At 42.0% G+C, this 11,309-nt stretch overlaps 1 protein-coding gene across 1 annotated transcript; it reads left to right on the forward strand.

Annotated features, from left to right (window-relative positions):
* Positions 1 to 2,001: 2,001 nt before the first annotated feature.
* LOC102701017 (cyclase-like protein 3) lies at positions 2,002 to 9,826 on the forward strand. The gene is made up of 7 exons (XM_006659975.3): positions 2,002 to 2,449; positions 4,437 to 4,481; positions 5,397 to 5,469; positions 6,685 to 6,782; positions 8,489 to 8,559; positions 9,362 to 9,551; positions 9,653 to 9,826. Exons 1-6 carry the CDS (start codon positions 2,017 to 2,019, stop codon positions 9,485 to 9,487), a joined length of 846 nt encoding a protein of 281 aa, XP_006660038.2. The 5' UTR covers positions 2,002 to 2,016; the 3' UTR covers positions 9,488 to 9,551; positions 9,653 to 9,826.
* The last annotated feature ends 1,483 nt before the right edge of the window (positions 9,827 to 11,309 follow it).

Raw genomic sequence — 11,309 nt, forward strand, 5'->3', positions numbered from 1 at the left:
GGTGGCCTGATGGGGGGTTGGGGACGACATTGATGCCCTTTTGAGCCCCTAGGCATTTGTCCACCCCGGGGCACAGCTCGCGTTTTGGGTTCCTTATTTGGTGGCGTGCGCGACTTAGGTCGGGGAGGGGGGCGATATAGGTAGCTCAGTCAATCACCCCGCCTCGAGGGGGTGCAATAAGGGGATCGGGGGAACACACATCAAACAAAGCTAAATATAACATGCTATACAAATGGAAAAGAGGTTAGGAACACTTATTTATTGAGATATGAATGTTGGGAGCGCAACCACCATCCTCGACCCAAGACCAGGCGCCTTTTGGAGCCTTGACAGGATATGCCATTTTAGCGAGGTTGGCCATCGAGGGTGGTCCGACGGGGGGTTGGGGATGGCATTGATGCCCTTTCGACCCGTAGGCATTAGTCCACCCCGAGGCGCGACTCACATTTCAGGTTCCTTATTTGGCGACGTGCGCGACTTAGGTCGGGGGGCGTGTAATCACGTATCAGGAGCGCGCCCCTCCCGGGGAGAGACGCCGCCTGTGGCGCGTGTTGTCGGAGGCGACGAGGTCTGCTTCACCGGTTGGTGGGTACGCACTCCTCCTGAGGAGCAGGCGTCACTTGTGACCTATGCGTCGCGACGCTCGTGACGTTGCCTCTCGATGCTCAGGCGAGCATCTTCTTCAGCATAGAGTTCGCTTGCTCTCGCACCGTTGGCCAAGGATGGTGACGAGGCACGAGGATCTCGAGCTGCTAAGGTTGCCCTCCATGCCTGCCATCGCGCCGCGGTGGATGCGGACGCCATGCTGTGGGAGGCCGCAGTCGACGAGCGGTTAGCAGCGATCAGCTGCTGCGGCGCAGTTGTGACCAGCTTAGCCACGTCGTCCAGCTTGTGTTGGGTGTTGGTTCCTAGGTCTGGGGTGATCAGGGGTGGCGTAGGAGTGCCTCGGCGGCTTGGAGCGCGCCCTCAGGGGTACCAAACTCCAGGCAGCGCCGTTCCTTGCCCTTGGGCGGCGCATCGGTGAGCTCGCCAGGGAGAGGCCCAAGGGCATCCGCACCAGCCTGGCTGCCTGCGCCGCTGCAGGGTCTTCGCCCGCCACGGGGGCATGGGTGGCGGTGGCGGCGGAGGAGGCTCGTGAGGACGCCTGTGACGTTGGTAGTGGGGGCTGTACCGGGGTCGCGACACTACGTACAGATAGGAAGAAGATGAATATGACGAGTGAGCCCCACGTACAGATGGAAAGAAGATGGAAAATATGACGGTGATGACATGGTTCTAATTTTGCAAAATTTGAGTGGTATGACTATAAATAGACGAATTATAATGATATTTATCTAAATATGTATATAGTTACGATGTGATAGATCAAATTAACCAAAATAAAATTGGACGAATAAAACCACAAAACAATCTCCTTCCCCTGAGAAAATTACCCCTCCGTTGATTCTTCCCTCCCAGTCCCATACCTATGGGTGGATAACGAGCCAACTTGGCTCGGCTCGGTCTGGCTCGTTAAGATAACAAGCTTGCTCGGCTCGGCTCGTTATCGTAACGAGCTAAAAACCCAGCTCGGCTTGTCTCGTTACAAAGTTTGAGCTGGCTCGTTAGGCTCGCGAGCCATGCATGAAAAGTTAATTTAAATATTTTTTTAATAGATTATATAAGCAAATTTTCGGTTCAAACATGCAAACCATATGAAATTGTATCTAAATATTAAAATTTGAACCAACAAATCACATGGTGAACCTATAAAATATTGAACACATACTTTCCGGGGTGAAATCAATGAATACCGACGAATTGCGTATCTTTGGTCTAGCTCGTTAGGCTCGCGAGCAGCTCACGAGCCAGCTCGAACTAGCTCGTTATCTCTAACGAGCCAAAATGCTATCTCGGCTCGTTAGAAAAATAAAACGAGCCGAGCCGAACCGAACCGAGTTTGTCACGAGTCGAGCAAGCTAACGAAGCAGGACGTTTATATCCACCCCTCCTCCGTCGACGACGATTCTCTCTCCAATGGCTCATCTGGCGCCTGCGCCTTGCGTTTCCCCGCTCCTCCTCCTCCCCCTCCTCGTCATCCTTCCGCTCCACGCCGCCGCCACGACGTCCGCCCACCCTGCCTACCCCGACGAGCCGCCGTCCTGCGCCGCGGTGGCGGCGGCCGACGAGGTCATGCTGGTGCCGGAGCGGCGGGAGGCGCACGGCGAGGGGCGCATCCTGGACATAACACACTACTACCGGGAGGACATGCCGTCGTGGGAGTCAGACGGCGGGGTCGGCCAGTTCCTGTGGCTCCCCGCCTCGATGCGCAACGGCTCCCGTGCCAACAACTCCGAAATGCGGTTGCCCACCCACACCGGTACCCACGTCGACGCCCCGGGCCACGTCTTCCAGCAGTACTTCGACGCCGGCTTCGACGTCGACTCCCTCGACCTCGACGTGCTCAATGGTTGGTGAGCTCACTCCCTCCACCGCGCGCTTTCACTTCTTTCCCACATGGTTGATGGTTCCAATCAATTTTGTCCCAAGACTGATGTGTGAGTGCTTTCATTACTGACTAGAGATCGAGTAAATTGAAAATTTTAAGGATTTTAGGTACTCTCGTGACCCAACTGATACAAAAATCCCCTTGGAGATTAAGAAAACAAATGGATTTATCTAAAATGAAAACAAATGGAAAGGCTGCGATGCATTGTAGCTATGAGATTCGACCTTTTCTATGACATCCATGAAGCAGATTTCGAAGGCTATTTGTTTGGGAAAGGATTATGCCACGGGTCAGAAGATGGGTTGGCACCGTATTCATTTCACCGCTTCATGGTCGAGCTCGACTGTGTAACAAGAGGAGAGGAACATTCCATGTTAAGTGAAGGGGGTTTTGGGCTAAAACACACAGGACATTAATGCAATTGGACTAATGAAACCCCCCCTTTCTATGGTTCTCTCCTGTTCTTGAAATTTACATCCCCATATTCCTTTATTCATGTGTCAGTTTGATCGCGGATCACCACAATTTTCTGTAGAAAATCTTGACTAGTTAGTTTGGTGGTGGAGCTGTCATGTTGTCACGATTGTGTTGAGATAGGCACAGAATGTTCCAGAAATAGCACAATTTTCACTAAACCAGCTATTCTGTGGAGAGGCTTATAGCAGATTTATATTAGGTTCCCCCATTTTAAATATGTGATTTCTTAATATTTGTTTTGCTTATTCCATATGTTACAAACATTTTCTTACCGAGTACTTTAGTGTTTCTTGTTAGCTTTTGGTAGGCAGCATAGTTTTATCCTCTATTGCATGGACATGGGCATAGTACCTTGATTGATTTCTCATGCTTATATAGTGGTGTTGCAGATAAAACCTTTGCTAATCTGTGATGGTTCATGGGATGCACATTTTTTTGTGTGTATGTTGGGTGGGGGTGCATATCTGTACTTTCAGCTGGGCTAGATTTTTGCCATACCTGTACCCTTATCAGCTCAATTCTACAGCCCCAACTCACCTAACCTCAGCCAGATGATCATTGATCCAACCCACGCTCTCTCCCCTTCATGCTGGCCATTCAGCCACACTCAACCCCACCTTTCTCTCTCACATAATGCTTGATGCTCCCAGGCACAGGCAAGGTAAGTAGCAACTGGTGCAGCTGACGGCATGCACACAGCTAACAGGGTTGCTGTAGAGGAGATACAAGCTAGCACACATAGACCACTATGTCAATCAGGGTTTTGCAGAGAAGTGGCATCAGCTGCAGCAGTGTGGGGCTAGCATGCAATAAGACAACAGCACAGTGCCTCTTAAAGGGAGCTAGGATCACCACTTTTCTCTATATAAGCGTGCTCTACACTGATTTTTCCCTTGCTTTTCCCTTTTCATATTCCTCTAACATCTTTGTTATTTTTTTCGATGCTGTGCAAAATTGCAATCCTTGGCTTTTACAATCAGTAGTAATAGGTCCTAGGACATACAACTTCCACTTAGATGTATCAGTATGTGTAAACAACAAATCAACAGATCTACACACACACACACATGCCCAAGAAAGCCCGAGTCAATCTATTTGGAAATCCAATAACAGAACTTGGCTAGCTTCATTTAAGCATTTCTGTATAATTTGATGCTTAATTATATTCATGCCATGGTAATAACTTATTAAATTTATAGTTTCTATATTTTACTGTACATGCATGTAGTGCCGTGCACCTGTGCCTGTCTTTTGGAGAATGATATGTCATGGTACGGATATGATGACTAACCTCTAATTCAGTAATTAGCATACCCAACCTGAAAATCCAATGTCCAAGATCTACATAATCATGTCTTACTGACATTTGGAATTGTTAAATGCAACCAATTATATTGTCATCCTTGCTACATGAAAATATAAACAATTGCATTATATTAACACTCTATTAACAATTGAGTTTCTGATACAGGTCCAGCATTGTTAGTTGATGTTCCAAGAGATGATAATATAACAGGTAACTATTTCCTGTTATCTAATTCATCAAGATTCTTGTTAGCATGGTTGTTATGGCGCTAAGGGTGACCACAGCATGCCTTACGCCTTAGGTGGTAAGGTGTAAGGCGAGGCGACACCTTACACACATCATATAATCTAATATGATAGCAAATATAATCTAATATGATTGCATTTTAAGTACTATATCTGTACCTTGCTACTGCAAATTGTTGAGCCCATGCAGTAGCACCCTTCCCTTTCCAAGGTTGCATCCTTTTCCCTTACAGGCAAGCATCAAAATATCTCTTGTTATAAACAATTAAACACAATAATAGCTAGTTAGATACAAATTGAGTATTGACAAGCAGCATAAGCATACCTTGTTGATAATCTCCCCTTTCTTTTCCCAAGCAGCAAGTCACATGAATAATTAGAATAAGATGGCCCATGGGTGCAGGTAACAACAGAAAAAATATAGCAATAAAACCAACATTTCAGAATTAGAAATGAGCATACAACATGTCAACAACACAACTTGATCAGTCCACAGGCAAACAAAAGGACCTAGCAATATAATAGGACCTACAATATAAGCCTTATGTCACAAATTTAAGATGGTCCACACTCCACAGTTCTAAAGTAGTAACTATAGGACACAGCTCCTACGGCGTCGCCTTTTGCCACCTTACCACCGCAGGATGCCATAGGACCGCCTTGAAAACTCCCTGTGAGGTATGGCAACACCTTACTCAAGGCCAGTAAGGCGGGCTGGACGCCTTGACCCTAGAGCATGCCTTACTGCCTACTGCCTAGGCGTCACCCACCTTAACAACCATGCTTGTTAGCATAGAAAAGTGCTAGTTATGTTTACTTATCTCAGCATGTGTTAGTCAAACTAACCATTGAATCTATTGTATTCAATATTCCAATGCAGCTAAAATGATGGAATCATTACATATTCCTAAAGGAGTTCAACGTGTGCTATTTAGAACACTAAATACTGACAGGTAATGAACTCCAAGATAGTTGTATGCTCATTTTTGTGGTAAGCGTGCCTAATTAACTTCTGTGCCAACTTTCTTTTTTTTTTTCATTGTGTATATGAGTACACATATAGTCCAAAATGTTCTTCAGCATGGCAAATACATTCTGTCATGTGGGGACTGGACTTCACTTCAATCGTCACCACGACGGCAAACATGATTGGCGACAACCACGGGACGAGCAACAGTAGCTAGTGTTATTATCTATTTGAGTTTGTTAGGATTGTTTGAGTGACTGAGGCTGTGTTCGGCTACTCCACTTAGATATCTAACCCCCTCTTTTTCCGCGCGCACACTTCCTGAACTGCTAAACGGTGCATTTTTTGCGAAAATTTTCTATAGGAAAGTTGTTTTAAAAAATCATATTAATCTATTTTATATTTTTAATAATTAATTAATCATGTACTAATCTATTACTACGTTTTCCACGCTGGATAAGTAACCCACCTCCCCCTCGCAGCCTGAGTCGGCTAATTGGTTAGCAAATTATTGGGAATGCCTGGTACTTATAAACCATGGCTGTTATCAGATGAAGATTTATCCCTAGTCGAGTCCGTCCTGTCTTGTGGGTGCGTTGCCGATCACGGCTCCGCCACGCCGACAAGGTCCAGGTCTCCAGGATCACGTCCTGTTACTTCCTTCAAATACAATCTTGGTCATGAACCGACATCCAATTCATTAGCCCGTGAGGCCGTGACACATTTTTTCTTTCCACTTAATCTTTGTCTACCCTCTGCATTTCCCTCTGAGATCCACCCCATTGACTGCTAGATCTGTTGGGTCCTACTCCTGGCATTTACTTTTAGTCTTTTAGTTCCCTCTCGCTCTTTTTTTCTTGGATATGCATTTAACATCATGATTCACTGAGCTCACTGTGCTTCTAGAGCCAATAGCCAAAATCACCACCTTTTGGTTTCTATATTATAACTCAAAAAATGTGTGGAGTTTGTTGCTGCAACCGCATGCACTTTTCATGCGTTTCTATATCTATTTGGAAATGATTTGCTGCTGTTTACCATATTTCTTCCACAATGTGTATTTTGTGCATCCATAGTCCTCCGATAGTTTTCTTTGTGTATCCTTATAATCTAACTATATAGTATGGAATTTCCTGAGATACTGCAAGTGATTTATACTATGCTCTACTCTAACTATCTTAGTGGAACTGTCATCTTGCAGGCAACTAATGTGGAAGAAAGAGTTTGACACAAGTTATGTGGGTTTTATGGAGGATGGTGCACAATGGTTGGTAGATAACACAAATATTAAACTTGTTGGTGAGTTTGAAGTAGCAATGGATCTTTTGACTTTCCTTCTCTATATTAGTAAACGACTCTTGTCTATACTCCTTAAAAAAGAAGGTAGCCACCCCACCGACACCCATTGTAAATTTTTGTAAATTATCTCTTGAACTTTTTAATATTAAGAAAAAAATAAAATCTAATGTATAGCCACATATAAAATCAAATTAAGGTAAATATTCCCTATAGAGAAAATATGTGTAACTGGTTTCGTGGAATATATATATATATATATATATATATATTTTTTGTTAATATTATATATATTTTGTTTTATCCAAAGCAAAGCATGGGCGTTGACCTAGTATTGTTTATATATTGAGGTGTAATAGTGTATGCAACTATACATACAATTGACTCTTAAGCTTCCATGTGCACATGATTATTGTTTTGGCATGGCTGCTTTGCAGCTTTGCCCCTACAATAGAAAATTGTTTCTTATGTTTACAAATAGATTCCCAATGGGACTTCCTAAAAATGGACCCTAAGCATAGTGAAGTGACATGCACGCTGTGTACACAACATTGCGGTATTTGGAATTGTGTAGGTTGCCATATGGATGTAGTGTAGAACCTTAGCGGCTTCATGGGCAATTTTACATCCAATCCTACACAATGCCAAATCCTGCAACACTGTGTTATGAACATACGACACCATATGCCGGGGCACCATTTATTTCTGTAAAAAGTTTTTCTAGGGGTCTGTTTGTAAAAAGGATATTCTCCAAAAGGGCTATTTTTAAAAATACTTTCCTTGATTCATGTTCTTTTATCATATTTAGATTAAATTTACTGTGTTACCACTTGCTTAATCGACAAAAACTCCATGCCATCATTCACTGCACAGCCCGTGGGTCATATTCCTTCACCAAAAAAAATGTTTGCGGTACTTACGTTCCTTGGTAATCATCTCAACGTCTAGTTTGGTCCAACGAATGAGCACTTCACTGGATGTCGCTTGTGATGTTTCACAAGTATTTGTCCCCTTCTTACACGTCTCCATGTTTGAGCAATGCAACTGTGCAAATTTGTAGTTCTAACGTGATAACTTCAGAAATCATGACCTTATTCTTCAGATTGTTTTATGCCATGTTATTTCATACTAGCATATTTGATGCAGCATGTACTCCATGTAACATAGCATTAGCACCAATGGAATCAAGAACCATTAGTTACGTTCTTGTATATAAAAAATATATAAAAAACGTGGGTCAAAACTAAATAAGTTTTGGAGTACCCTTGGTCAGTTTTTTTATATTGAATGATCTATTTTTCAAATAGAAATGGCAGGAGCATACACAACATGCTAACTAATATGCATTTTTATGTGAATCAGTGCTGAAAAAGAAAAAAAATATTTAGGAACAAAAGTTATTCTTTACTTGGGGCCTTCCACTTAAGGTCCCATGTATGGTAATTAAAATTGAGTAGCGATGCAATTGAATAAGATATTGAAACCATATGTTGATTAAAGTGTCCAGTAGGAGCAATATTTTGTGGAAATGGCATGGTCATTTCTTTATGATTTTTGTTCTTTCATTCGGTTTATATTAACTACAGTGAAGATTTATGTATTCTTGTTTATTTTACCTTGACGATAATGCTCTACGGGTATTCTTTTCACAATAGTGCCCTACAGTTATTGTTCTATAACTTCTCACCTTTTTTTGGTGTCATTTTCAGGAATAGACTATTTGTCTGTTGCAGCTTTTGATGACTTGATCCCATCACATTTAGTTCTTCTAAAAAACAGGGTATGGATGTTTCCTGGAGTAATTTGATTCACCCACATTCACTTCCAGAATACTTGTGACTTTTTTATCTTTGTTATTCAACTTCTGTTGTTCCGATGTTCTGAATTTTATATTGCCTATCTTGTATTTCCTATACTCAGTCACAGACAACATACAACTTGAAATAGAAATCGGATAGGAATCCAGTGTAGACTCAATAGACACAGTGAAGAAATATGCTTAGCTGAGTGTTGAATTAATATATTGTCCTCACCTAAATTTTTCTTATTCTTCCTAGCTTGGTTATATCCTATTAACCTGTTCTTATTTCCTTATGACATTAATTTCTAAACTGAACAATGTAAAATTGAAAAAGGTGATTGATATTTTGGTGTGTTATATCAAACTATCCTAGGATATAGCAGTATTAATAAGTCACTGCTGAAATTTGTCATACCAATTTTATCTGTCAAGATTAATTTAGATGTGGCACTCCTGCCCGAGAAAATAGGCACTGTTGGCACAGCATGGTATATTACACAAAATGATGTGGGCCATATGGTGCAGTCAAATTTGTCCACACACTTGCAAGATACGAATCTATCCAGTGTACATATAGCACAAGTGAGCACCTCTAGATATATGGAATAACAATAAATAAGTTGCAATATATTAATACCCATAATCTGGTATCAACTTAATGAGTATCATGTTTTTCCACGACAAGCTGATGTGCTTCCTGCAGCTGGCATTTTGTCATATGGGATGTTACCCTATGTGTGCATACAATGCAATGTATTCTAATTTGTCAGTTTTTATGCAGGATATCATTCTTGTTGAGGGCCTCAAATTGGAAAATATCATGCCTGGGATATACTCCTTGCACTGCCTGCCACTTCGTCTGCGTGGTGCTGAAGGTTCGCCAATCAGATGCATCCTTATAAAGTGAAAAGGGCTAGGGTTCAGTGCAGTTGCTAGTGTCAATGCAACTTAAGTTGCACTAGCACCGCATGGTGAGAAATCCATTTTGTGGCAAACATGTCTCACCCAATATTATGAACAGTGGATCAGCCTCATTGCTTATTTCTGAATTTATTTTGTTGCTTATGCCCAGATGCAGGTCTGCCAAATAAAATTGTGTCATGGCACGCTAAGTTCTTGGATTTGGAAGCCATCCAGCATACTTGTAAAACCTAACGGCTATTGAAGAAAACTGCAATAGGCACATTCTGTGACTTGTCTTATTCTTGTGGAAATAAGAGTGCTTCTCAGCAGAAATGGTTTCTCAGATTTGTGTCAAATGGTTGCATCAATTGGCAATTATTAATTTGATTCCCAAAAGATATAGGAGCTGTTTGGTCTTTGTGGCTCATATCCATTAAGGGCATATTCAAAGGTAGATCTTAGGATTGAATCTTCTCTTATCTAAATCAATAACACTAATTTATTTTATAAGCGTATATATAAAGATAAAGTCATATATGGTTTATTCATTAATATAATATATTATTTTTTATTATTTTGATTTTCTTTTTATCTATCCAATACAATAACATTTTCTTAAATTAATGCTAAAAGTTGACTCTAAGTTGTTACTATGCATACCGACCATTTTTCTCAATACTCCCCTCTTTCTTTCATGTCATTAACTCATCATGTTTGCTCACGTGACTATAAATAAAGAGAGTTATAGCGAATGATCACTTTTATGCATGCCCTGACAATGTTACCAGAGTTTGCCACGTCTATTTATTATAAGTGGCCTGTAATTGAATACCCTGCAATCGAATCCTAGCCCAACAATTCCATTACCACTCTAGCTCGAGTGGCAAGGCCTACCGATATGAAGCCATGAAGGGATGAAGAGCTTGCATCTTGACCTGCAAAAGTGACGAAGAAGAGTGGAATATGGAGAGTGGAACATGGCTCAGTCCCGCACCAATAATGCAGGCCGATGTTTCAATTAAAGAAAAGAAAAAATTCCTTACATGTCCCTGAAATTTTACTCAATCCCTCATGTACCCGTAAATTTTACCTCATCCCTGATATACCCCTGAGTTCTTATTTTGATTCCCTCTATACCATTTCCGATAGTTGACCATTAGTTGACCGTTAAATATTTTTAAAATGACTATATTACCCCTCTTATATATATGTGCTACCTACTCGATAAATTTTTATGCGCAAAAAAATAACTTATACTAAAATAAAAGGGATATAATCATTTAATGCTAAACTTAAAAAATAAAACTTATTTTTTAAAAATAATTTTTTAAAGCTCCTCAAGCGGGAGTTCGCTGAACCCCTTTTTTAGTTCGGCACAGGGGTGTACGGTTAAGGTTCTTGTGAAAGAAAAGAGCACGGAGATTTATACAGGTTCGGGCCGCCGAGAGGCGTAACACGCTACTCCTGTCGCTTGGTCACTAAAAAGGGAAGTGAGTACAAGCCTTCTTTGGGAAAGTATCGCTGGTGTTCTGCCTTGGGATCTCTTTTTAGGTGGAACAAGGCATCCTTTTATAGTAGTAAGGGGTTACCACAATCGCTTCAGCCCTACCAACTACTGATAAGTAGAGCATCATCACGTTACGGTTTGGCGATGCAGAGATCTGACGCGTCGGTCTTGGTCAGTAAGAGGGTAGGTGGACGTGTTAGCCTCAGTCCTCTCAGTCAGATGGTTGCTGGAGGGGGCGGCCACGCCTATCCTGCTAGGTCCCATCAGTCAGTGTCTCATCTTAGAGGTGGACGACATCCCTCCTGCCATTTGCCAGTTG

The sequence above is a fragment of the Oryza brachyantha genome, chromosome 8 (genome assembly GCF_000231095.2).
Source record: "Oryza brachyantha chromosome 8, ObraRS2, whole genome shotgun sequence".
In the NCBI taxonomy this organism is placed as follows: domain Eukaryota; kingdom Viridiplantae; phylum Streptophyta; class Magnoliopsida; order Poales; family Poaceae; genus Oryza; species Oryza brachyantha.

Coding starts and splice junctions, on each gene's coding strand:
- LOC102701017 (XM_006659975.3), top strand. CDS start 2,017: ATGGCTCATCTGGCGCCTGCGCCTTGCGTTTCCCCGCTCCTCCTCCTC. Junction 2,450..4,436: donor CGACCTCGACGTGCTCAATG/GTTGGTGAGCTC, acceptor TTTCTGATACAG/GTCCAGCATTGTTAGTTGAT. Junction 4,482..5,396: donor AAGAGATGATAATATAACAG/GTAACTATTTCC, acceptor ATTCCAATGCAG/CTAAAATGATGGAATCATTA.